We start from the raw sequence: 27,769 nt of genomic DNA, 5'->3' as shown, positions 1-27,769 counted from the left end.
ATAGAGTCTCTTATTATTCCTTAGAGTCTGTGATACTGCAAACATCTGCTTGTAGTCACTCAAAGACTCCTCTGTAGGTTGAGGTCACAGGTCAAACGCTTCTCCTATATCCGTGGGGGGGTTGAGACCTGGCCGCATCTCTTTGAGACAAGCAGATCATTGTCTCCCATCGGTTATTGATTAGGTAAACGCGGGCTTTCTATGGGCCGGCCTCTCCTCGTGTTGGTTAGATGTTTTGTGTCTTTTGGTTCAGAGATCGCTGGTGGAGCACTGGACATGTGTGAAACTAAGATCTATCTCCCGGCCGTATTGTCTGTACTTTCTCCAATAAAACTCTCAGTGTTTTTGGCTAACAACGGTTCCAGACTCCTTCATTCTACCTCAACATTGCAACAACAGAAGTTTACCTTCACACTAGTGACTAGAGATACATTAGATCCTTCACTTCTGATATGTATTGAACATCTGAAGAATAAGGTATGAATTATTCATAACATATGGATAGAAATACCATCCAAGATGTGTTGCATTAAAGCTTATATTCTTTAGTGTGTTTTGATGACACCAGTATTAACATAATAACGTAATAACTGTTATCTCAGTGTTTGTGGGACTGACCGCTGCTGTAGTCGGGGTGACAGAGCCACAGCTCCAGGCAGGTGGAGGCTGGGTGCTCCTTGCTGCCGTCGGGGGGGTCCAGCAGCAGCCGGAGCTCCAGCTGCAGAGAGTCCAGCAGAGTCTGGAGCAGAGAGTAGTTGGGCTTATCGGACACGTACATCAGATCCTGGACATGGGAAGAGCACAGCAGAAACAAACAGTCAATAGCAATGCAAACCGCTGCTGTCTTAAGATGCTCTCATGAGAATTGTGTAAATATTGTAACCATTAATACTAGAAAATGGACAATAGACATGAATCACTTGCCCTGAGTTGAGTCAGCGTCATGTTCAGTGACTGTCCGGGAGGTCCAGGGATCCCAGGTGGACCCTTTCACAAAGGAAATATGCTCATATAAGTATATACTACAAATAGTATATATAGAAAATATATTCATTAAATAGTGTTTTCTGATACAATATACACTGACATAGATCCATAGAGTAATGGTATCATGAGGTAAAAGCTGTTTGTTTTCTGAGCTGTTTTGGAAATGTGGTGTTAAATTAGAAAGAACGTATGAAAAGCACAGGTTAAAATACTTTTGTTGGCAACAGAACTGCGTTAGCAACATTAGCTGACATGCTATGTTTTGCTCTTGCTTAATGTTTGGCTGTGTTAGCAAAGTTGTAGACTGGTCGTTTTTGACTGTGAGTAAGTAATAATATTGAAGAATGCATGTGTAACATCATGGCTGATTATATCTATGACAGCGGTGTACAAGTTAATTTCACTCTGTACTGTAGTGCTGTAATAACGGACCATACACGACTTTGCTTTATGCTTATGTTAGCTAAAATCAAGTTTAAACCAAGCAAACTGTGAGATGGCTAAGAACTATTTACACGACTCTAATCTCATATGTTATTGATCAGATGTATAGACATTGTATACATTGGAGATGTAAACTTACCGGGAGCCCCCTCCTGCCGGACAGACCGGGGAAACCTGGGTAGCCTTTCAAACCCTGCAGGGAGAAGAACATGTCAAAACACAACCCTGCACTGTTCTACAGGGCAATACCACACCACTAACTGTGCAACACATTCAAATGGAAATACAGACTCCTGTAATGGTAAATGCTTTTAATGTATATGCTGACTATGACCGCAAAGTGTGACCGTTTTATGATTATATGTGCCATCAAAGTAAACCAGTATGACATAGATCTGACATGAAGTGAGTGCTTGAGTTGATCATATCATACCTTCAATCCAAACATACCCTGCACCAGAGGAGAGAACAGCAGAATAAGAGTGCATTAGTATCATTTTTCCACAGGGAAGTGCATTTATGGAAAAATTGCTCTCCAGTGCTTTTATTTGCTGCATTATGAACCCATCAGCCACGGCTTCACAGATTTGATAATCTAACTCAATGGGTTTATTCCCCTCTATGACACATGGCGCTGAACACAGTCACACTGTGCTGGGGAACTGAATGAATCCAAAGACTGGCAGCCTGCTGAAGAAAAGAGTATTTGCCCCAGTTCATATAAAACAATTTCCATCACACGTTCCACTTTTGAACCTACTCCATTTTCAGGCAATCTGGTAAAAGTGACAGATGAGCTGCTCGAATGTACATTAAGATATTCAGGGGGAAAATAGGTACAAAATGCCTAGCCTGAATCAACTTTGCGCATTTTCAGTTATATCCAAAAGAAAAGGCAACAACATAAACTGAAAAAATAGTTATAAACATAATTGAAGAGGGATATAAAAACCAGAAACAAAAGGAAAGCAAAAAACATACAATAGGTTAAATATTCATTTAAAAATGTGGGAACTGTATTCAAATATTTAAGATGTCACGATAAAAACGTATATATAACTTACAGGCAGTCCTGGCATCCCTGTCGTACCCCTCGGTCCTGGTGGGCCAATATTTCCCTGAAGGAGAGGGGGACGAGCGCATTGTGAAAGTTGGACATCACAAAAACATATTCAAACAAGTGAAGCTTCAAAAGACAAGAGAAAACACAATGAGATAAGACACACATCTATGATCTTAATTTGTTGTACCTGATCTCCCTTCACAGCAGGTGGACCAGGCACTCCGACAAAACCACGAATACCCTGAGAAAAAATAAAGGATAATAGTAACGCAGTTGAAAAAATACTCAATACTTTTGTTTAACACACATGTTATGGCTATTGCCACCACAACTCCATACATGTACCGCCAATCATTATAATATAGTTGTTTTGCAGACATGATGTTGGTATCTCCGTATGAACACATTAAACATCTTACCTTCATGCCATCAGCTCCAGGTGGTCCAGTTAGTCCCATGTCTCCTTTCTCTCCCTGAGGACACAAACAACACAGTCAGGCCTCTACATTTACTGCTGATCAGCAAATTAAATCAAAGCACACTCTGCCTAAAAACAACGGTTCTGACAGAGCCTGAACTGAGCCCAGCGGGCCGAACCATCTGATGAGTCCGAGTACAACAACAGCTCAGTACTAACCATATTTTCATTAATGCCATCCTTCCATTATAGAGCAAACTGCACTTTGAATATTGCTATGATGAGCCAGATGTACAGTCCAGCTGTTGTTACCTTCTCCTGTGGGGGAAGTGAATGGAGAGGATACACCATTGCCTTTCAATTGTTTGCACTGTATTTATTGGGCATGAAAGTGCCTTTTTTTCGAAGGTGATGGATTTTTCTATGTGGAGAGGAACCGATATGTCTTACATAGAATGTGTTCTTCTTTACGCATCATTTTTTTTGTATCTATTTTCTCATAAGGCTTATCCTGAATTGAAATCACCCAGTTGGAAACTTCAATAAAAACACAGATAGATGAATAATAAACATAGAAATGTTACTCCAGACAAAATGTAAAAAAACGAGTGAAAGTGATTCTTTATTTTAAATTGTATTTTTGAAAATGTATGTTTATAGTTGTGGCTAACGAGAAACCTTCAGAAGCAAATGTTTTTTTACTTTAATCATTATAAAAATACATAACCTTCCTAAAATATGCTAAATCAGATCAAATCCAGTTAAGCTTGCTCTTGAAAGTAAAGATTTCCCTGAATCTTTGTCAGGTTTCTTTACCTCTTTCCCCTTTTCACCTTGCTCTCCCAGATCTCCACGTAAACCCAGGATTCCCTTGTTGACAAAAATAAAAAAAACATATCAAGTTGATATCAATTCACTGAACGATAGAGAGCCGTTTCATTTCAAAATCATTTCTTTTAAAAACCCCTTTCTCTCCAAAGCAGGACAGATTGTTAAAAAGACAGTTTCAAAGCTAATTTGATAGATAGTCTTCTATGAAAGACAGATGTTAAGTAAGTAAATAAATGGACTTACGATGAACCCCGGCCACCCAGAGAGGCCGAACAGCCCTGTGTCTCCCGTTTGGCCCTGAAAGACAAAAACATGGTGTACAGTTGGTTCATTCGTTGTAATTAAATCAGACGAGCACAAAGCCTGAGTCCTGGTTGTTTTTTTATCCCACCTTGTGTCCTCTCTCTCCTCTGGTCCCTCTGACTCCGGCCTTGCCCCGTTTCCCCTGTGGACAAGATCCCAATGTTTTTAAATGAGGCAACAGAAAGCAAGAGCAGACACTCACGGCTTCTGCCTATTTTCTTTTTCATCCCGTGCACACACCACACTATCTGTATGAAAAAGTCCTGTTTACGACACTACAGGTGTTTTATCACAAAGTTGGAAAAAGTACAAGTAAGTCCAGAATATATTGACCTTGTTGAATTCATCGCAACTGTGGATCAACTTTGCAACATTTTTAACATTGTTTAGAAAATTGTTTACAAGACTGAAACAAGCTTACCCTCCTTCCAACATGACCCGTCCTCCCTGGCGATCCAGTCTTGCCATCGTTTCCCTGTAGTGGTCAAACACATAAATGGTGAAAAAGCTAATCAGAATCTTTTTCACAATTTCAAACTGGACTTTTAGCACTTGTATTGTTATCTTTATATTGCAAATTAAAGAAAGCTCCTTTTATAATGTGAATAAAAAAGCATAAAGACAAGTGTTTTATTCTCTTCTTCTTCTTTGCTGTCATAAATGCCATTTTGGTTAAATGTGGGCTTCTTGTATAGAAATGGAACTGCTGGCAAAAAACTATATCCCCCCAAAATAGTTTCTCAATTGTATTCAAATGCTTGTGTCAGGAGGGGACAGGCTTTATAGAAAAAGCTTGACATTTTGAAACATGCTCATGTGCTTTCTTGCAGAGAGTCGGATGATTAGATGGATACCACTGTGATAGGATAGATATGAAGGCAGGACAGGTGGAAACTTCTGATCTTGGACAACACCAGGGTTCCTCTCACGTTCCAGTCCTAATGCTAAGCTAATGTGAGCCTGTTGGCTGCTGGCTCTGGCTTTATATTCAACAGACAAACATGAGAGTGGTATGGATCATACAATGTAACCATCGTAAGAAAGGAAATGAGTGTTATCCCCCAAAAATTGAACTATTGTTTGGCTAAGTGGTCAAATGAAGCACAATAACATATTTTTACTATAATTCCAGCTACTGTAGATGTGTTGGAAAATAGACGGTATAAAACGTCAAATGACATATTAAAATGTATGAAAACTTTGTACAACAATATGAGGCTCTTACCTTCTCCCCTGCCATGCCGTGTTGGCCCTCGGCTCCTTGTCTTCCTTTCACTCCCTGCAAAAGAGGAATATTTAGTTTGGTTCTCCATCAGAAAGACAGAACAAACACACACTTGTTTTGAATAATTTATAACGGCCAAACAAATGCCATCATTATAAACCAGCTGCTGAAGGCAGAGTACGATTTCATCATCTAAAGTGTGTCTGTGTTGCAGACATCCGCACACTTACAGGAGACCCTGTGGGACCCGGAGCACCCTGGGGTCCAATTTCTCCAGAAGGCCCCTGAAAGATGGTAGGAAGAGGAACAAATAGCATGAATAGAGTTTGTTAGGGGGGGAACAGCAATCATCAGCAATGAAAGTTCACATGAGACAAAGTTTAGTTTTCACCTCTAATCCGGGCAGACCAGGAGGTCCTTGGATTCCTGGCAGACCTTCCTCACCCTGCACAGGTAAACATTATTGAGCTTGTTTCATGGATGTGTACACATACTGAATATGTATGTTATTCATCAAAGTATTTGTTAATAAGATGTAGCAGCATGCAGACATGCATACTGGCTTTATAAGTAGAGAGATAAAACATGAAAGCCTCACTAACCTGTTCCCCTTGTTGTCCTGGGGCTCCTGGCTCTCCCTTCAGTCCCTGTGGCCCCACTTCCCCTTTCGCCCCGAGGTCTCCGTGAGGGCCAACTTTTCCTACTGGACCCTGCCATGCAGACATGAAAGATTATTGTTAGAATGACTACATTTTGGCCATTTTGTACAATGTGCAAATGTTTACTTGTTATGCTTATATACATATTTCTATTCAATGTTATCCTTTTATTGCACATTTGTACTTCTTATTTTTATACAAATATTTGTATTAAATGGAGCAACTTTCACGAAACCCAGTTTCAGATTTGACATAAATATATCAAAATAAGCTTCATGGTTAGATGCTTAATGACTGGGTTTAACTAAGACTTATTGCAGTTTGATGTAAAAGTATGCAGACATCAAATACTGCACCACTTCAAGCATCTGCCATCCATCCCAAAACAACAACAAGACAATATTTCTGGCTAGACTTAAGATGTGGACCAACTGACAGACTAGGGATGCATATCGTTGACTTTTTTATAATACCGATACCACTGAACGATACCGATACTCAACCGATACATATCGTGATACTTTGAAAATGTATCATCCCACAATTACTCCCATGAAGCGCTTTACGATATAGTTAACATGTCAAATGAATATTAAATTCAATTGTGGGACTTCTTGGACCTTTTAGTACTGAACAAACAATGAAAAATACATAAAAAATATGAAGAAAACCGATTATGGAATATCTTTTATAACACCCGCCATCAGGTGTGCCGCGTGAATAGCACATCTTGTCAATGCAAACAGACCGTTATAGCACCGTTATAATTAATGTTAAACCTGAGATTCGACTAGAGAACAAATACATAATAGAATAAAGGTCATGAGATCTCGGCATTGCACAGCCCTAACCCTAGCCCACAACCCAACAAACAAATCTCATCTTTAAAATCAACATTTGCCTTCACTGGTGAGAGAAAACAAATCCCATCACAGTTCATTTGACTTTTACCTTTCTAGTATTGAACAAACAATGAAAAATACATAAAATATGAAGAAAAACGATTATGCAATCTAATTTATTACACCCGCCATCACGGGCCACGGACTCACTTTTAAAATTACATTTAAAAAAAAAAAAGTATCGGAATCGGATCTGATTTCGGTACGGTATACCGTAGCCACCAGTAACCGGTATTTCGGTAATACCGGTATGCATCCCTATGACAGACCAAAATGTCCATCCCTGGAGACATGCCGCATGACTATGGACCACACACTATGATAGCCATTCAAACTTAAATAGCACTGTAATTTCTCTCTAAATCAATAAAGTTTAGGCCTCCCCTGACACTTAATTCCCCTAATTACTGATTTGTACTATAAAAGATCAAAGGATGTTTCAAAACTGTGGCCTCTATTAGCGGCTACGCTGTAGCAGAGCTAGGGACAGTATTAAGGACCACCAATGCAGGGCAATCTGCACGACAAGAGAACATAACATACAGAATGACATTTATTTGGTCATTTGGAAAACTTTAGAGGCGGATGGAATATTGTGCTACTCGAGGATACTCACAGGTGGTCCCTGCCCCCCTGCGTCTCCTCTGACACCACGAGCACCTCTCGGCCCCTGTGTGCGGACAGACAAGCAGAGAGCAAATGGATGGCTTTCCTATCACAGCTGAACTGTACATCATGTTGTGCAAAATCCTAAATGGTATCAGAGATTACCTGAGGCCCCCCTGAACCCGGAGGTCCCGTCATTCCTTCTGGCCCAGAATCCCCCTGGAGAGATGGAAGGAAATCTTTGAGCTCCATTGCTTTGCCATTTACTCTGCGTCAGGTGTGATAAAACATTTCCCTTATAGAACCAGAACTGGCCAAAATGTTTACATTGTTTAGAAATGCAAATTGTGTGTGTGGGAAAGAAACTCCCTCTGGAGAGAACTTTTCAAGTGTGCCTTTGCAGATCATAAACATGCACAAAAACGATGTAAGAAAACTACTTTAAGATGCAAAATGGTACTAAAATCCCAAGATCCCTAATTGACTTCCTTTGCAAAGTATCACTGACCAAAGTGTTTAGATTCTGATAAAAACTAAAATGTTTAAGGATCCCTAATTTAAAAGACACTTCTTTATCTAAAACCAAAATGTGAAACTTCTATTGGATCACAGTCCACACCAAACAGCCAAAAGAATAGGTGTCTGTACAGATGGAACTGAACAATGGTTTGCAGGCTCTGGTCATGATTCAGTATTAAAATAGGGAAGTAACAAAATGAGAGCCAAAAGAGAGATAGAGAGAGGATGTGCTCAGAGAAGAAAGATGTTGGCTCTTACCTTCTGGCCCTGAGGTCCATCCGGCCCCAGGGGTCCCTGAGAGCCTAGTATTCCCTAAAATGAGCACAGACACACCACCACATGAATGTACGTGTGTGCAGAGCAGGTGAAAACCAAACTAATCTGTCAGGAGGATCAATAAATGTCAATCATAGCTGTGGCAGTTCAATAAAGGTTAATTGAAAGGCCACCCTGAGCGGCATCTCATCAACAGAGGCAATACTTCCTGGAAACAAGCTCACCTGTAAACCCGGCAGACCTGCAGACCCCACTTCTCCCATCAGCCCCGGCTCGCCCTGTCAGGAGGACCACATCAGGGATAACCATTAATCTGACATGTTTTGAGTTATGTCCTAAACCAAGCTATTGATTATTGGTGAAAGACCGAACAGAGACACAGGCAGAGTGATACAGAATACAAGTGTGGAAATTCATCTTAGTAATATTCAGTTACTATTTTTTAAGACTACATCTGAGTGAAACAAAGAGTCCTGAATTATTTCAGCAACCATCAAATCCACTCTGCTTGTAAAAAGAATCGCCATTCAAAATCAATCATCCCCTTTTGGAAGCGACTTTAAAATGCTCCATATATCCTTTATTGGTCCATGTGTTGCTATTGCACAAATTAACACATCATAGGAGCGTCACACAGATGCCTATTTTTTTATTTATTTAATTGTGAATTTTGAATGTCCATGTTTGTACTAGTGTTTTCCTTCTTAAAATGTTTTTTAAATATTTTGAGATTTGAGCAGGGTATACTTGTACTAGTCCTTTTATTAGAGATGTGTCTGTTGTTTGTGTTTGTTTTTACTGTCAGGATGGAACCCTTGTCTTTTTCTCTGCAAACAGAATCTACCTATGGGTACAAATAAATAAATAACCTGATGTGTTCGTCTGTATGCTGGTTAGGGGTGTTGAAAATAATCGTTTCTACGATGCATTGCGATGCGGATGCGGACGATTCGGTCTCGATGCAGTGATGGAAGATAATCGGTTATAGCGTAGTAACGTTGCTTCCTGATTTTCCGGCCGCGGCTTTACTATAACGTTTTTTTCCCTGTCACTTTAATATCAAATCGGTCGGTGACGTAGAGATCAGGGAACAGACGTGACAGCGGCACAGCAACACAGCAACACCAAACACGGAGCAGTCTGCTTTATCCACCAACACAAGAACACCAGTCCAGAACCAACAGCAGAAGGACCCGCTCTGAATCACTCCGTGTCGCTGCGGCACAGGGATTTATGTTTTTCAAAAATAATCGCGTTACAATCATGTCAGGTTTTTGGTGCATTTAATTAAGTCTTGGATTGCAGAGTATGAATGTCCTCTAGCAATTTTCAGACGATATATACGTGTGTAAAGTTTGTGAAGGCAGGAGGAAAAAAGCTTCCGTGATCACCGTCTCCTCTGTTCCTCTAAGCCCCGCCCCCTCCCTGAAAATAATGAGTGACAGGCTGATAGTGACCTGATAGAAACTTTATTATTCACTTAATCACTGAGATATAATGAAGCTAACTTAATCTCATACATTCATGGGATTTATGTAACAGTAAGACAGAGAATGTAAGTGTGCACCCACATGCAGTATTTTTGTTTGTATATGCTATTGTAAATACTCCTGTTGTCTGCTGTGTTCGGACTCAAGTCCTGTGTGTGATGCCACATTCAGGACATTCAGTGTCCTTTTTTTAACAGAAGACCGTTGCTAGAAGCTGCAGCTAGACTGCAGAAGCATTATTTTTTTGTTTTTGAGGATGGAACAACTTCACACACAGATATAGGGAGGCTAGACCTATACAATTCATTTATTTTGGTTTATAAATGAATGTCAAGACATTTATGTTATTGATTTCTGAAGCACTTTCTAAATAATAAAAAGAGAGTTCATATGTATTTACTGCATGTATGCATTGAGGAAAAATAAGCCATGTGCAGAAATATAGAAAATTGAGGATGCAACGCATTGGTATGAATCGTGATGCATCGGGATATCGAATCGTTGACAGGATAATCGTAATCGAATCGTGAGACCAGTGAAGATGCACATCCCTAATGCTGGTACACTGTTTTTTTTGTGTACAAGCTGACCCTTTGGGGATTAATACAGTTGTTTTGAATGGCCATTTGGATTTCAAATAATTGTGAGTGGAGCTGATCATATGTTTTACCTATCCATGTTAAAAACAAAAAGTAAATGCAGAAAATAACTGGACTGAATGATTATCCTTAAATAAATACAACCATGAGTTCTTAAAGGAACACTGCATAATAGAATTCCATCCCAATACCACAAATACAAACATTTGGGATGTAAGGATTATGTAGTGTTATTACAATATTAAAAACAAATTAAGCATTGTCCCAATATTGTGCTCACCATATGTCCAATGTGGCCCTTCTCCCCCTTTGGCCCCCTTTGGCCATTTTCTCCGAGGTCCCCCCAGGGGCCTTCTCGACCCGACAGTCCTATAGGACCCACTCCACCCTGCCGACAATAACAGTCTGATCAGAAACTGCAAACATCATTCTCAGTCAAACCAACACAACCCTCTTCCTTCTTAGAGACGTGCACAATAGAAAACAATGTTCACCAGTTTGAACAAACCAAAGTGAAGTGAATGTACCTTCTCCCCTTTTGGTCCAGGATCTCCAGGTTCCCCAGGATGCCCGACATCACCCTGAGGAGGAGGATAAAACATCTGGAGTTGAGTAACTTTCACTTTTCACTTAGATTAAGGCAAGGAGATTTATACCAAAGGATTATTTTTGTTTTTGTTGATTATAGTTTTTGAAAAAGTTCTGACTTGATCTGACAATTAAGTGTTATTGTCGTCACACTACTTTCACAGCCTCAAAGTAAAAGACAGAAATAGACCGAAGCATTGTTAACATGTGTAAAAGCATCCGAGTTAAACAACGAGCCCTGAATTATTTCTGCAACCATCAAATCCACTCAAAAGCGCCAACCATCAGTGTTGTTATGTTTTACCTGCCTGTAAAACAAATCACCATTCATCGTCTTTTTTTTTCTTTTTGTCAGCAGTAATACTACTACCAAGATTACAGAGCATTAAAATAAATACCTTTTCTTTGCAGCATCCATTTAAGTTCATGAACAAAGGGAAGTCAGAAAAATGACTTCCCAACTTGGCAAATAGGACCTTCCAAGGAGCACTTGATCAAGCTCACCCTGTTGGTTTTTTATTATTTCTAAAATACCTTACTACTTAAAAAAGCAATTACTATTAGAACGGTTCTGCACTACACCCAGTAAATGTTTCAAAAAGCCCATCTTAGTGTTTTATAATCAACATTTGAATCCTCTCATAGGAAATCTGAGTTAAGCTCTGCCATCATCACATTATCAGCAAAATCTAATTTCACGGTTTATGCAACGGAGATGCTGAACTTTTATTGTTTCAGAAGGCAACTTAAATAGAAATCCTGTCTGACGTTAATCATTAATGCTAACGAGGAAATAAAAAAACAACAACAAACACATCTGTTCACCGTAACATAGTTTGGACTGTGAGGCTGTAAAGTTAACAGCGTGATGTTATGAGCTCATCCTTTACAGTATGAGACATGTGTGTGTAAACAGCAGATACATGCACCTACCTCTTTACCCTCCGGTCCAGACGGGCCCTGTAAGCCTTTTAGGCCCTCAAGTCCTGTCTCTCCTGGAAGGCCCGGAGGACCAAGATTCCCACAAGACCCATGGTCCCCCTGTCAAACAAGGCAACATAAGTAGACTGGAAACAGATGAAGTGTCGACTGTTCAACATTAAACAAAGTCAACTCTTTGATTCTTGGTGTGAGCAACCAATGATGAAAAGACCCAGAAAGGATGCTGCAGTGATCACTGACCTGGTCTCCTTTCCGTCCAGTTGGGCCTTCATTTCCTGTTTGGCCAGGGAGACCCTGAGGAATCAGAAGTGAAAACATTCATCAACCAACGATTCAAATGTGCTCTAGTGCCCTTGAATAATGTAGATGTAACGGCTGGTGGTGTTTGAACCAAGAGCAATGTGTTAAATACAATTGTGGATTACTTTTGTAAACATTTCATTAATAATGAATGTTCTCAGTTTGAGTCTATCTTACAATACAATTATTTTATTCTCTGCTAAACATTAAAAGCCATTTCTTCACACTTAAAAAGCTCTAAGGACAAGGAGTAAGGCTGGATGCCATCAGTACATCTACAATCTTATTTATGCATAATTTAAAGTGTTTTATACGCTGTGGTCTTTGTACCTTCTAATGTTGCCGTCCGAGTCAGCAGCGATCATTAGATTTAACTTGAACCAAAAACATATGCCAACTAAATCAGCTTATTGTTTGTTCTAAACACTAAAACGTGTGCACTTACAGCACATGGGATACTCTTCAATGTGTTTCCATTTTAGAAACAGTTGGAAGTGCAAGAAAAAGTAAGGCATGAGAAGAAATCAATTACTTTGAAGTTGAATGCATGAACACATTTCCACTACATCACCATTGAACTAAACAAACCTGCAGTCCATCCTGTCCGGGGGGGCCAGCATCACCGAGCAAGCCAGGTAGACCCTGCAGGTATCAGCATCAGTATTAGTAACTGAATAAAAAACATTCATTAAAGACTCATAACTCATGATTCTTATGAACTGTAGTTTACCGTATTTCCTCTTTCCCCTGCTGCTCCTAATAAGCCATCAGCACCCTGGGGCCCCTGAGGACATTAAACACACAAGGGGGTTACATTACATTACATTTAGCTGACGCTTTTATCCAAAGCGACTTACAATAAGTACATTCGACCAGGAAGATACAACCTTGAAGAAAACAGAATCATATAAGTACATCAGGTTTCATAGAGCCAAACATTTCAAGTGCTACTCAACTGGCTTTAGGTAAGCCAGTCCTTTATTAGTATAAAAGTGCTTCGTTAATAGTTCTAACGCTCGAAGTGGAGTCGAAAGAGATGAGTTTTCAGGGTTAAAACCCTTCTGATGTTGTGATGCATCAACCAGGTAGTCAGACACTTTAATGAACATATTAGTGGACTCTCATATTTCCAGACTTTTAAAAAAATCTGTACTGTTTAAATAAAAGCGGTATGATGCTAGGTACCCACTCACTGGGATTCCTGCTGGCCCCTGTGGCCCCAGAGGTCCTGGAGGCCCTTGGCTTCCTCTAGGTCCAGGTTTTCCAGCTGCCCCATCAACACCTTGGAAACCTGGAGGGCCCTAGAATATAGATTTGATATCACTTAGGTCAAAATCATGTAATGCAAGCTTAGGTTTCTTAGTGTGTCATTGCTACATGTATGTGCGATTTATCAATAACATTCAGTCAAATGTGACTCAATTCAATCAATAGAGCATTTCAAAAGGGCAATTGGAAGATGTTTTATGAGACGCATGTCAGCACACATGTTAACAAATAGACACAAACGAAACATAAATTCGTTTTTAACAATCAGAATGACAGCTGACATTTTCCAGATTTGTGAAGTTTAAATCATAAGAGTGATAGTGTACACATTATCTGCATCACTGACCACGCCCCCCCAAATATATTCAGTTTTTTTAAATGTATATGAAAAAGACAATATTCATACCAACCGCCTTCTCTGCACTTTAAGTTAGTAATTACCAGATCAGAAAAGACAAGAAAAAATGGTGTCCTGTGTACGGTTTAACTTACAGGTGGGCCCGGTATCCCTTTGGACCCTTCATCTCCAGGCCGACCCTGTGAGAAACAACAACGTGCTCAAGTCACTGGATGATAAGAAAACAGAAATTGAAAATCCACAGTCTGATAATTATGAGTTTCCCGGTGGATTCATTAGTTCTATTAGACTGGATCTCAGCAGTGAATATACACTATTCTCAGTGGCGGCCGGCGCATAGGGGCGCCGCCCCCCCCTCTTCCCACATTAAAAATAAAAAACACAAATAAATATATTTTAAAAATATATTTTTTATTTTTAATAAACAAGGTAAATATTATTGTGCGTTAGCATTTTTTCGCTCCGGGCTCATTTAGACGCTTCTTGTGAGACTTGTGTTTTGTTTCGGTAAACATGGTTCATATCATCAGTTTGCTGAGTTTCTTAAATGAGTAGGACACATGAATAGTTTATTACATTTTAAGAAGCCCTGAGACACAGTTTCGTGAAAAAAAAACGGGGGGGGAAAAGCCCCTTAACAGGTTAAATGGGAATTAAATCATTTTAAGTAATTTTGAGTGTTCCCAAAGCCCCGGTGTTCTGCAGTTTGTGTGGGCCTACTGTACTGTTGCACAGTTTATACTGTAGAAACTATGTCCAGGACAAGGTGTTTGGAAGTTTTGGAAGATTCATAGCTGAAGATTATGGAGGTATTGATCAGTCTTCTCATATTTTTCTAACATTTATCTCTAACATCACCAGAAGTCATAATTTAAGGGGTCTTTTCTCAATTTCTTTTACTGGGGGAACATCTCCCCGGACCCCCCTAGTATTGTTTGGTCACCATTTCCATAGCCCCACCTAAAACATTTTCCACCAGCCGCCACTGACTATTCTAAAGAATGAATCTAATCTAGAGCTTTAAACTCTGTCTGTTTGGTTCTTATTCCCAATGGACTGTAGCTAAAGATTCCCCAAAACCAGCAATAAGTAAACTCCTAACATTGTTTGAGAAGCGTCCACTGCTCCGAACTTTCTTCCTTTTTTTTAACATCTCTAAGATCACCCAATAGGAAGCTACAGTGAGGGTAAAGCCAACGCTAAAGCTGTTATACTATTTTCCAGTAAAAAATGCAAGTACATATGGAATTACTTGTTGATGTATTATTATTGACCTGTATTACATTGCTTTGAATCGTCTCCGTTTCCACAATGAATAGCTCTTATCTATAAACCTATATGGCATGAGATTGGTCACTTTTTTTGAGCATTAGAGGAGATACTTTGTCATAATGTGTTCTGTGGTGCTTTGAAAATAGAATTGTATTATTAATAAGGGATACTGAGTTATATCAAACAAAGTTAAATAAATACAAAATGTAAAGCCACTGGCATTGCCACAACATGTAAGAAAAGCACAATATGTAGTTCTCTCTTACACACTTTTCCATTAAAGGTCTCTCTCACCTGAGGTCCCCGGGGCCCCTTTTCTCCAGGAGGACCTGACAATCCCTGACAAAGAAAAACAGACACAGCAAGTCAGAACATGCTTATTGTTAACACCTTAGTCTGAGCACAAATTCAATTTGCATAAGCTAAATAAAGGTATATCATTTGTACCCACCCACCTGTACCTGTTAAACATTTCAAAACTGCACAGAAGAAAAGTCTCTGTTGGTCTAACAAAATAATTCTAAATATTCAATACAAATAATTGCTAATTTCATGCAATCCACAAAGTGCTTCATTTTCAATATACAAGTTTGTTTTCTTCTTGTGTAATACAAATATACCTACATATTGTTGTGTTTGATGCCGTTTAAACACATTTAACCCTTTTGAAGTTACTTATGAACAGACATAGTCATGCCCACTTTCTGAAGTTTGGAGGCAAGAATGGAGGGAGTTGGCATCCTTGTCTTGTACTCATCATGTGTAACGTGTAGGTGTGCATTAAGTGCCCTCATGCATTAGTTATTTCAATGTTATTATTAGTGCTGAATATAAACATCCAACTAACTATGAAAAATATTCTTTCTGTGTTGAAGACATATTTTCCTGGGCCCATAACTTTGACTTAGTTGATCAGGTTCTACTTTCCTGCCTGAGACCAGGCACCTGTAACCTGGGCTGCTGCGCTCTCAGTGTTTTGTCTCCCTGTTCCTGCCTGTTGGCGTCAGCTGATAGAGGTGTTATGGTTATATCTTGTTATCCACAATGTTGATTATTCTCTCAGAACCAGCTAAATACATAGGTCTGGGGTAGAGATCTTTAATTGGTTTGGCATCCGTTGTGTCAACTCGTGGCTCAGCACATGTCTTGTGAATTCTCCGGCCAAAGCTCCAAATAAACCATCAGTGTTTGCCATCAAAGTTGATGCTCTCCCCGTGTCTCTCTGAGTCTCGTCTCCATTGCTTCAGAAGTTTCCATCACATTCTGTATTTAAGTATTATTGTTGGTTGGTGATTGCTGACTATCTTGGACTTGGATCACAAAACTACTTTTGAAAAAAACCAAACTGGATGATGACTGTTTTTCACACTGAACAGATAATCATAGGTTAACAGATGTTTTGACTTTTGGACAACAAGGTTTCCCACAGGCCATCTCTACTATTTAGAAATCGAATTACATTTGATCTACTCTGACAAGTGTGGACCTTGGATCGAAAAATATGCAAGCAAGCCGAACCTGGCTCAGATTTTCAATTTGTCCCTTTTGTTGGCAGGACTATGTCCACCATGATGTGTGTTGCTCTCAGTGCATTCAGGGATGTGAGCACAAAAGCATTCAGTTTGATACAGTGTGAGGAATTGAACTGATCAATCATCCCTCTCAGCACTGTATAACTTCGCTCCATGACAGATTGATGGATGGATTTCCCCCCAACACAAGTATAGGCCCAACTAGAGGGAGGACTGTGGACAGGAAGTGAACTTCCATTAGTGAAAGTGACTTCATCCATGCAAGCAGATTTTCTTATTCTCAAATCTAACCAACCAAAAAGGAAGAAGATGGATGTGTCGGGTACAGAAACTTTGCCGAGTTTTAAAAAACAAAAGTTTGACCTTTCAGCTTCATATGCAACTTCACCAAAGCAGAGGGAAATCCATCAGTATAGGCAAGGGAAATAAATAGTCGTATTATCACAATAACAACAAAAGAAAGGTTGCATACAGGTCTGTTTGGGGACAGGCAGCAAAATAACTCAACTTTAATTCTGCATGTGTCCTGTGTAGAAGACCTGTTGTTTTTACTTCAATTAAAGGTCTTGCTTCACAGTTTTCTTAATTCACTTCCTTGAAAACCTAAATCTGTAGCCAAGTCATCGAGAAAGTTAGGGATCATATGCAACAACCGGTCAATATAGGTCCATTTGTTCTACTCCCTTTCGGGCTTATGTTGATTTCTCTGTTGTCCAACTTATTTTTCTTATTTTTTTCTTTTCTTTACTTTGACAGTTTCGATACCATGCATCCAAAGTTGTGTTTTGTTCACAAAAACTAAAATGAATATTCAAAATGCATTCAATGGAGTTTTCTGATAGTCAAATGTGTCATTTCTGGAAGGAAGTGACCCGACAGCGGTTAGCCAGAGATTCCTGTTTCTCATGTGAATTTGATAAGTCAAACACAAGTTTTGTTGAGAAGCTTTGGGGATATCTAGGTTACTTCTTATTGTATACTTTCCATGTCTTTCTATTTCATAGCAAAAATTCTACACATTGGAACAAAGTTGTAACGTGTAGAACCGTTTTTGAGGATTGAGGATGTCACCTGGCACTGATGACAGCAGGGGACAAGCTGAAGGACATTTGACTTTACTCTGCCACCAGTGACCAACAAAATCAATTACTGTGACCTGTTCGCCTTCATCAGAAGCCAGTCCCTGCACACCTCACTGGTTTACTTCATTCACCAAACTCTCCATGGTGTGACCCCATCACAGCGGCTGTATCAATGAAATCCCCTGAACAATATTCAGAAGTAAAATCTAAAATGAACTTTAGACACTTACTGTAGGACCTTGCTTCCCCGCAGGCCCGGGTAAACCTCGTAAACCTTGCTCGCCCTGGTGCAGAGAAAAAAATGAATTGTGTTGTTTCTCATTATTGATGGTGTTTTTGATAAAACAGAAAGCACATCTAAAAATAATAATCTGCATTTTCAAAAATATAATAATAATATCTGGATATAATGTTCCTATGTCACGTAACATTTTTCCAGATAGTTGACAGTAGGATGAGCTTACCCTTTCTCCCATGAACCCTGGATTCCCTCGCATGCCCACGTTTCCCTGGATACCCTGATGGTTGAAGAACAAATATAAAATAAATGTGTTTATCATCAGTTAATGTCTCACTGGCTCATCCAGCACTACACAGCAGTTGGGAAATAAGGTTGAAAAATGACAATGGGTACGGATCAAGGCAAATAAAAAATACCATTAAAAGATAATTACAATAATAAAACATATATTATACAATTTACAAGGACTGCTGTATATTTAAAATGTATTCCATAATTTCCTCTTCCTTTTATAAGAACAAAGAATTTTCTCAATAGGAAACAACTTAATAAAAGTTTAATAGTACGAAAACTCAATCAGGTAAATCAGTTAAAAACCACTTAAATTAACCCTATAATGAGCTTAAACCAACCTTACCCTCATGTTTTATTGCTTTGTTGAATGTCCAATTTTGTACAATAGCCTTAATTGAAATATGTATAACAAACCTCTTTAATAATAACATATAAACACAGCAATTTCTCAACTAAAAGTGAATTATCATCTTGCAATTATGTTACCGTAGCAAGTCCTTATGCATTAGTTATTTGGTAGAAAGCTTTTGAATTACTTACATGACCATCAAAATGTTGTTTAAACTGTCTAACATGAACAGGTCTTAATGTGCGATGTAATAGTATACACTTGATGTACTGATATGCCGTGGAAAGGTACAGGTGCAGTCCCTGTATGTGCCGCGCTGAAGAATCACTTACATACATGCCTACTGGGCCCTGAGGTCCCTCCATGCCTGGCTTCCCTGTGAAACCCTGAGAAAAAAACACATATCTATATAACACAACATACACACGTACAGTACAGCATATGTCTGTGTGTGTTGGTGTAATGGAGGTCATGACCGATCGACCTGTGTACTCACCTTTTCTCCTGGAGCTCCTGGGGATCCTGGAGGTCCTGGTTTCCCTGGTGGCCCCTGACAGATAAAAGATGTCTCATTAAAGGTTCAAAGAACCAGTCAATAACATCTGATTATCTGTTCAGCCAATCAGATTACAGGACTGCAGAGATCAAGCGTATATTTCCTGGGGTTTAAAATGCTTGCCATCTGATTGGAAGTTGGATTAGAAGATTGAGAAGACCACAATGTTTAAGCTCAGCTGAGTTTCTCAGATGCTTTTAGTTGCTAAAGCTCAACCTGGAGAAACTAAGAACATCTAACGGCCCGTCCACACAGCGGCGTGCGTTGAAGCTTCCAACGCTTCTGCCCATTCACTTTGAATTCACTTTCACTTTTAGCCGAACTGCATTTTGGGAAGCGACGTGGAGCGTTGCTGGCTTCAAAAGTTGAGCAATGTTCAACTTTTGGCGCCTCGGCAGAAGCGTCAGCCAATGAAATCCCGTTTATGCAAATCTGCCAGTATAAGCGCTAGCCAATCAAACCGCGTGTATGCTGGGAGAGACTACGCAGGTCATTTCCTCATATTCCAAAAAATGGAGGGAACATTTGTCATAGATACAAAATATGGGAGCTGAAAATGTTGTATAATTTTCTAATATCCAACAGTCATTTAACAAATCACTTACAATGACTGATTTAGTCTATGACACAAATAAAGACATTTAAGCTTGAATGTGATCAAAATTGTTTAATTCTACATGTTTATTTTTTTCAAACTGGCATATTCAATATCTTAATAACAACTGATTGTTGTTTTTAAGTCTTTGTTTTTAAGTCTTGTATTACTGTGTGATCTTCTTTGTTGCTTGTTTTTAATTATGCTCTGTAAGGTGTCCTTGAGAGCTTTGAAAGGCGCCCATACATAAAATGCATTATTATTATTTATTTAAACATGGTGACACATGTCATTTTAAATAAACCATTTGCACAAACCAGATCATGCGACAAACATAAAATTCAATGTTTCCCCCATATTGATAACACTGAACAGACTTAAATTAAAATGTTGTACATAAATAGATTCATTTTTTCTCCAATTAAACTAAAACAAATGATTTATTTGTCCTATTCTTCAAGCAACAAGAGTGCAGGAAGAACATATCGAAGTGAAACACCATGCCAGAGACAGTCAAAATGTGTCAGGAGCAACAAAAACAAAAAAACGGCCCAAAAACTGCTTGGCTGTTCAGAGAGTTAAACATTTGTTTCACAATCAATCCATCCTCTCCTTCTCGAGCTTTATGCTTCAGAGGATCTGCTCATCTACAGACTTCCTGCCTGGCTGCTCAGTTTCACACAGTAGCTTCTGTCATCCTCTACTCTGTCTTCCAAATGACGACTAGAGAATAAAAACAAGCTTACCAGAGAACCTGGGGGGCCATCTGCTCCTCTGTCTCCAGCAAGTCCTTGAAAACCCTAGAAAATACAAAAGTTGCTAAGAAATGGGAAGAGGCTTAAAGAAGTGAAAGAGATGATGAGACCAACCATCTACAAGTGCAAATGTGGAACAAACTGTAATTTCAGAAGTTAATCAACGTGCACTGAACTGTTGCGGTATTGGTTTATATGAGTTGATGCAGTGTATTTTCTTATGGCTCGTGCTTCATCAGCCATTTCATCGTTTATCTGCCATTACGTTTGATGGGAGTCCAGTGATTCCCGCAGAAATGAAATATACTTTGGGGGAACGACTCGGGGCGGGGGCACGCAAAAATGTTGAGATTTTTTTTCTCAATTCCTGCATTCTAGTGAATTTTCATAGTAACACTGCACTTCAGACAACCTACAACTGGTGATGGTGTCTAGGTCTTTAAGTGTTAAACAGCTGAGAGCAGTCACTGCTGTTTTTTGTGGTCTTCTTTCACACACACATCTTACCAAGTGGGAGCCAACACACGGGCACCGACCAAGAGGGCGCCCCACGCCAACATACGTGGAGGTGCTGAGGAAGGATGTGGGGGTGGAAAGCTCCACAGAGCTGGCCGGGTGTATGGAGGACCGTGAGGATTGGCGAACCCGTTGGCAAACTCGTCTAAGGACGACCTAGTAGTAGTAGTCCTTGATTGGCTCAAGTTCACACCTTTTTAGGGGCGGGGCTAGTGATGTTGTCCCGGGGATGCTTAGGAGTTGATAAAGGAGATAATCCCACTGACGTCATCATTTGATTCCAAAAGTGGGTCTGGACTCGCGCCCATAGAGGCTGTTTACCAGTATAATGGCTCCCCCCAAAGTATAATTTATGGGTGGCTCCCCCCAAAGTATAATTTATGGTTTTTTAAAGTTTTTTTTACTCACTGAGCACTCATTGCCACCAATGCAAATGCAAATGAGTGCTCACTGAGTAAAAAAAACAAAAAAACACACAAATTATCCTTTGGGGGGAGCCATTATACTTTGGGGGCCCCCCAAAGTATTAACATGCTGTGGGAATCACTGGAGTCATGAGACTACTCCCTAAATGTCATTATGGATAATAGTATTGGTGATTAAGAGTCTAATTTAAGACTTTTACATTTGAAATGCTACATTTGTCTGTGTTAACTCAAACAGTCAATGGAGAATTGTCGTAACTGTTCATTTGGCAAAACCAAAGTGATAATTCTGCAGTTCTTAAACAGTAAATTTCATAAACAGTCAAAAGCTGGACGAGTGTAAAAAATCTGGATACTTCTACTCAGGGGCGCCGCCAGGGATTTTGGGCCCCATGAAAAAATATCACATTGGTTACTTACATTTTTTTTCTCTTAATGTTCCCCAATTGTTTGGGCCCCTGTCAGTCACGGGCCCTTAGAATCGTCCTAACTTTTCACCCCCTTACGGCGCCCCTGCTTCTACCCCCCAACTGTCGCTATCTTGGCGACGTACAGTAGCAGAACTTGTCAAAAGAAATACATAGGGTACTAACTGAAGTATCTTAATTGGGACACATCATTTGTTTGGGGCGTTTTGTTTGATTATAAAGCAAAAATAATGATGATTTAAGAATAATGATTTTTAAGACAACTGTGTCTTTCCATCATTGGAACAGTGGCGTGTGGCGCAGTGGGTTGTGCGTTTGTGTTCGGATCAGGTGGGTCACAGGTTAAACCCCACTGCAGTCAGCATGTCGTTGTGTCCCAGAGACACTTCAGCCCAAATTGCTCCTGTGGGGATTGTCCACAGTATTGAGTATGTAAGTCGCTTTGGATAAAAGCGTCTACCAAGTAACATGTAATACTTGATATGTTCAACAATCCAATTTAGGTGCAATGTTAGGATCCATATAATGTATATATGGTCATGTGAATCTGTGTGTGTGATGCAAACACACACATGGATTCACATGAACCCTGATCAGCCCTTGCCACTGTCAGTGAACACACCTGATACCATTAACTGCTGGTAGCCGGTTCAGCTCTCTCCTGTTCATGTGTGTTGTGTTTGCCTGCTCATTAATCCACAAAACCTGCTGTATTTAATCATGGGCTGTCTTGTAAAACTGTAAGAAGGGCTTTAATTCGGCTGAACCCATGCAGCGCTTGGCAAAAAGTCAAAAAAGCCGAGCTAGAGGGATGATGTAATGAACGCTGAGGTCATTGTGAGGGTAACGTTCTTACCGCTGCTCCTTTACTGCCAGCACTGCCAGCTGCACCGGAGGGACCCTGAAACAGAAAGACAAGGAGAAAATACCAACAATGCAATTTCTCCCAACTGCAAAAGGTCATTTCGGGGGCAAATAGTAAGTATCATCAAATATTAAACTTTCCTATAGACTTAGAAAGATGTATCTCTATCTAATCAAGCCATTTCATCAGAATTAACTGAGAAGATGCCACACTTTATCTGCACGAATATAAAGCTACAGCCACAACAATGGAATATACTCTCTCGCTCTTGTCAACAGCAGCAAAACCACATACAGTATGTTTAAAGGGCATATCGTGATGTCACTATGTCGTGAAATTTAAAATAAAGGAGTCCAATGGAGGTGTTTCGGGGGGGGGGGGGGGGGGGGGGGGGGGGGGGGGGAGAAACTGCCTCTGGAGGGAACCTTGGGATTTTAGCCTTTCCAGACCATTAACATGCACAACAGCCTATACTGTATAACACACTAAAGAAAAGTGGAAATCCCCCAAAGGGCCTCCTTAACCCTCCTGTTGTCTTCGGGTCAAATCTGACCGATTTACTACTTTCATCAATCATAACTTTTTTTTGTACATTCAATTGCATTAAGGCTTCATACGGAGCCCCCTAGGGGACATGGAGAAGAAAAATAATAATAATTTGAAGAAAAAAAAAAAAAAAAAAAGTTTTGCGAGATCTCGCAATACTTTTGCAAGATCTCGCAAAACCCCTTTGCGAGATCTCGCAAAACCCCTTTGCGAGATCTCGCAATACTTTTCATTTAGTACTTCCTGGTCAGTTCGGCTGCTACGGCAACATAGAAACCACAACAATGGAGTGGTTCATCGATATTACTTTGAGCTTGGCCTTAAATATAAAGATATAACATCAGTGCTTGGCAATAGGCACGGGTTTCACACATAGACTGTATATATAAAGGGTTTCACATAAGTGAAGACACCTCAAGAGAACACTCAGAGCGAGGGGACATGCACGTCCCTCTGAGCTGGGTTATTGACAGATTCGAATTTCGCGGATCAATAACTCATGAACATAACGTTGTAAAAATACAAACAACATGACTTTACAATCATAGCAAGGTAGAGAACGAGCTACAGAGTCGTTTTTATCAGAACAGTTCGATACGCGCCGTCATCCGAGCTAAACATCAAGAATTGGTCACAATCTGCAGCTGGAGGAGGGAGAGGAGTGCTTAGGGACCGTCTACAAACTGCAACGGGGTTTTGCGAGATCTCGCAAAGGGGTTTTGCGAGATCTCGCAAAAAATTTCTTCTCCATGTCCCCTAGAGGGCTCCGTAGGCTTTATGATATCCTTCACAGTCGACATTTGAACATATAACATTTCTGATCACCACTTTCATTGAATTTTGGATGATTTAGTCAACTTTGTAACCGCCATAAAGAAAAGGAATTAGTAACCATCCGGATCAGATAAAACACACACACAAACATACTCTAGGTGTGTCCCCCCCCTTATGTGCCCAATCCCCCCATGTGAATCACACCTGACACACACACAAACACCTGACACACACACAAACACACAGAACAATTTGACACATGTCCCGCTCTTATAATAATAATAATAATAATAGATTAATTTTGTTAGCGCTTTTACAGGTGCTCAAAGACGCTTTACAGATATAGTGAAAAGAAAAGAACAAATAAATATATATAGTTAAAGTTAAAGTCAAATAATACAAAAACAATCACACATTAAAAGCCAGATTGAAGAGGTGAAGGTGGTGAGGTCAGTGCGGTCTTATGTGCCCATCCCCCCACATGGATCACACCTGGCACACGCAATACATGTTCAGTATCTATTCTTTGTATATTTACTGCAGTTTTTCATGTATACCAGTAGTCTGATACAATATTTACAGTTTGAAAGGGTGTTAAATGAAATTTGTTGATGATTAATGGTTTTTGTGTTAATGTAATAGCAGCTAAAACAGGACCGGTCAAATGTGACCGCGAACACCAAAGTAAGGGCGGGGGAAACAAAGACAATAGGAAGGTTAAGTTAAGAGTCATTTTAAAATATTAACATAAAGCACAAAACCAATTATGGAGTCTCCATATACCGGTTACCAGGCCAGAGGTGTGATGCAGGTGCTTTGATGTCCTCTTCTCACAAACACTTAGTAGCATTCATGCTGTGAGGTACAAAAGCTACACTTTGTAGCATTCATGCGGTGAGGTACAAAAGCTACACTTTGTAGCATTCATGCTGTGAGGTACAAAAGCTACACTTTGTAGCATTCATGCCGTGAGGTACAAAAGCTTAGTGACATCAAGGTGACAGGATGTGATAAGTCCCCACTAAGGCATAAACACTGGCAGCAGGTGGGAGACAGGCTCTGTCTAAAAGGTTCAAAAGACCTGTAGGGTATTTATGTGATGGACTGTTTCTCGGATGTGGTAACCTGAGGGTGAAGATAACACTAAAACATACAAAGTCACCGGGCAACTCCCACACCTACAATCCCATCTTTATACACCTTGTGTTTTGAACAGATTTACCAGACAAGTAAGCTGTGAGCTTTTGTGCTGCTGATTCCAGGATTCTGTCGCCTTTTGGAAAGAGCTAAGCCATCTGTTTTCTGTGTTTATGCTAAGCTAAGCTAACTCTCCAATGGCTGTAGCTTTAGATACGTACACTAGTCAGATAAGGTGGTGGTGAGGATCTTCTTAGCTAAGTCTTTGGCAATTTTAAATATATTCTTTCAATTTGTTCCAACACAAAGTCTTGATACAAGTGAACTTGCAGTGGACACTTTGTATAACTCAGTAACCCCAATTTATCATTTCAAATAACAATTTTCATGCCACATTAATCTGTTGATTATTTGTTATGATTAAATGATGTATCATTTATGGCACATGTTAATTTCGCATTGCAAGTTCACAGAGGGTAAGGTGACGTCTTCAAAGTCTGACTTACAGCAAAACATCATATAAAACAAAGAAAGCAGAAATGTCATTTTCAATTCTACACTTCAATTGTTTGTGTTAAGTACTAAGATGAACACTTTGCAATGTTTCCCTCCATTGGAATAAGGCCATTCTCACAGTAATGTGCTCTCTCAATCATGGATATAACACACAATGAAGAAATGAGACATGAACTGTTAAACTGCACAACTTGTAGAGCTGAACATCAACATACAACTTCTCACACGATACTGCTGTCCTGTACTGATACTGCCCCCTGCTGGCTAAAGCTACAATTACCAAATCAGAGTAACCTGGACTCAACTCGGCAGTGGGTTTGACAGTTTGAGGGCATTTCTGTCTCAACAGTCTTTCAGTGTGTCACTTCTTTAAATGTCATCCAACAGCCAGGAAATCTTGTATTCAGAGAAGCCTTTTTCTTAGAAAGAAGTGAAGTGCGTGATGATGTGAAATGAGGTGTCTCTTCTTTCTATACCTATCAACAGTTTTTGACTCTAACTTCGGACTTAAACTGAGACAGTTAATGTGAGTGAGTTAAATAAGTCGTGGTTTTAATAATAAACTACAATATACAATGCTTGTATAGTATGTGGTAGGAGCAAGTGGATACAGACAACATTTACAGGTGATGGAATTGAAATATGATAGAGAATGGGAACCTGTGTACCAGGCTTTCCTTCAGCTCCCTCTGGTCCATGTGGCCCTGGCAAACCCTGTCAGATTCACACACACACACAAACAACAATTATATGTAAACAAATCCAGAATTTCAGGGTAACCTTAAGAGGCATCTGATTAACAGCTTAAACCAAATAAAGGACTTAGAAAGGAGGAGAAAAGCAATTTAAATCAGACAAAGGATTATTACTTTTTACATTAGAGATGGACACATGAAAAATATTTAATTCCTCACTACTCTTAAGGTCTTAAGAGTCAGAAATAAACATTTAATCCAAAATGTGACAATTAACAAATGTTTACGACTTGCATTTTGAACATGTGGCCAGATTTATATAGGATTCAGGAGATAATACATCTCAAATAATTAGCGACAGGCTTTCAGTTTACCGATGGACCCGGTTGGCCGACGTGGCCCCTCTGTCCAGGTCGGCCCTGGAGACAAAGCATTGAGAAAGGGCAACGTCAATACCTAATAACTGTGGTTGAATACACAGAAACTTGCACAGGTATCTAAAAGTCCAGATCAGGAAAAAAGAAATGGAAAGAATAATGCATATTCTAATTATAATCAGGCAATATCGTTAAGTCTTTATTGTGTTAATTAAATGTTTTTTATTACCTTGCTCCCTCTGGGTCCTGGTTTGCCGTTGCGTCCATCCGGCCCCCTGTTTCCCTTCAAGGAGGTTCAGATATTAGTGATGGTTGCAGACAATCAATATCTATTATAAAACTGTCTTTGTGCTACCTTGTATGTTTTACTAATTTCTAGCCTGGGTGAAATGATGTTGAATTTTATAAGCAGAAATTATATGTAATGCTTCATATATCTCAGTGTTGCTTGATTTCACATCATTGGCTTTTATTTAGGGTTATTCTTGTGTCTAAGATTTACCAAATTCATATAACCTAAATGTACTTATTTCTAGACATTTGTTGACATAATCATTTAATTCACATTTGCATGTTAGTAGGTGTCACTGATTAGAATATAATTGGGAGGGAAGAAACCCTCTTTTAATGGTCACACATGCAGCACACAGCACACAGTGAAATGTGGCCTCTGCATTTAACCCATCCTAGTACCAGGAGTCTAGTACTAGGAGCAGTGGGCAGCTATTGTACAGCGACCGGGGAGCAATGGGAGTGAGGGGGGAAGGGGGGTGCCCGGTGCCTTGCTCAAGGGCACCACGGCAGGGCAGGAGGGGAACTGGGATCTCTCCAAGTAGCAGTCCACACTCCATATTTTAGGTCTGGTCGGGGACTTGAACCGGCGACCAAGCCCCCCCTACTGACTGAGCCACTGCCGGACACACTGTAGTACAGTACAAGGATAATGATGTTAGTAAAGGAGATGACAAAAACCTGAATAATCACACTAGATGTTTTAAGATAATATTTTCACTATTCACTTGATTTTAAACTCAA

The 27,769-nt window shown here is 39.8% G+C and overlaps 1 protein-coding gene across 1 annotated transcript in view; it reads right to left on the bottom strand.

Moving 5' to 3' along the window:
- The window catches only part of si:ch211-196i2.1 (collagen alpha-1(I) chain), a 66,726-nt gene that overhangs the window by 4,829 nt on the left and 34,128 nt on the right, over nt 1–27,769 (bottom strand). The window contains exons 24-60 of the mRNA XM_034240177.1: nt 26,964–27,017; nt 26,732–26,776; nt 26,323–26,376; nt 22,681–22,725; nt 20,447–20,500; nt 19,046–19,099; nt 18,882–18,935; nt 18,130–18,183; nt 17,896–17,949; nt 15,346–15,390; nt 13,914–13,958; nt 13,346–13,453; nt 12,883–12,936; nt 12,741–12,794; nt 12,093–12,146; nt 11,844–11,951; nt 10,850–10,903; nt 10,603–10,710; nt 8,458–8,511; nt 8,216–8,269; nt 7,604–7,657; nt 7,449–7,502; nt 5,874–5,981; nt 5,663–5,716; nt 5,502–5,555; nt 5,272–5,325; nt 4,468–4,521; nt 4,135–4,188; nt 3,987–4,040; nt 3,729–3,782; nt 2,914–2,967; nt 2,682–2,735; nt 2,496–2,549; nt 1,865–1,882; nt 1,571–1,624; nt 925–987; nt 619–784 (exon numbers count right to left, since the gene is read on the bottom strand). Of these exons, the coding sequence (XP_034096068.1) occupies nt 619–784; nt 925–987; nt 1,571–1,624; nt 1,865–1,882; nt 2,496–2,549; nt 2,682–2,735; nt 2,914–2,967; nt 3,729–3,782; nt 3,987–4,040; nt 4,135–4,188; nt 4,468–4,521; nt 5,272–5,325; nt 5,502–5,555; nt 5,663–5,716; nt 5,874–5,981; nt 7,449–7,502; nt 7,604–7,657; nt 8,216–8,269; nt 8,458–8,511; nt 10,603–10,710; nt 10,850–10,903; nt 11,844–11,951; nt 12,093–12,146; nt 12,741–12,794; nt 12,883–12,936; nt 13,346–13,453; nt 13,914–13,958; nt 15,346–15,390; nt 17,896–17,949; nt 18,130–18,183; nt 18,882–18,935; nt 19,046–19,099; nt 20,447–20,500; nt 22,681–22,725; nt 26,323–26,376; nt 26,732–26,776; nt 26,964–27,017 (2,263 nt within the window). The remainder of the gene's footprint in view (nt 1–618; nt 785–924; nt 988–1,570; nt 1,625–1,864; nt 1,883–2,495; nt 2,550–2,681; nt 2,736–2,913; nt 2,968–3,728; nt 3,783–3,986; nt 4,041–4,134; nt 4,189–4,467; nt 4,522–5,271; nt 5,326–5,501; nt 5,556–5,662; nt 5,717–5,873; nt 5,982–7,448; nt 7,503–7,603; nt 7,658–8,215; nt 8,270–8,457; nt 8,512–10,602; nt 10,711–10,849; nt 10,904–11,843; nt 11,952–12,092; nt 12,147–12,740; nt 12,795–12,882; nt 12,937–13,345; nt 13,454–13,913; nt 13,959–15,345; nt 15,391–17,895; nt 17,950–18,129; nt 18,184–18,881; nt 18,936–19,045; nt 19,100–20,446; nt 20,501–22,680; nt 22,726–26,322; nt 26,377–26,731; nt 26,777–26,963; nt 27,018–27,769) is intronic.

The sequence above is a fragment of the Gymnodraco acuticeps genome, unplaced genomic scaffold (assembly GCF_902827175.1).
Source record: "Gymnodraco acuticeps unplaced genomic scaffold, fGymAcu1.1, whole genome shotgun sequence".
NCBI classification, from domain to species: Eukaryota; Metazoa; Chordata; class Actinopteri; order Perciformes; family Bathydraconidae; genus Gymnodraco; species Gymnodraco acuticeps.
The sequence above is the reverse complement of the archived record's forward strand: the minus strand, read 5'-3'. Positions and strand labels throughout refer to the sequence as shown.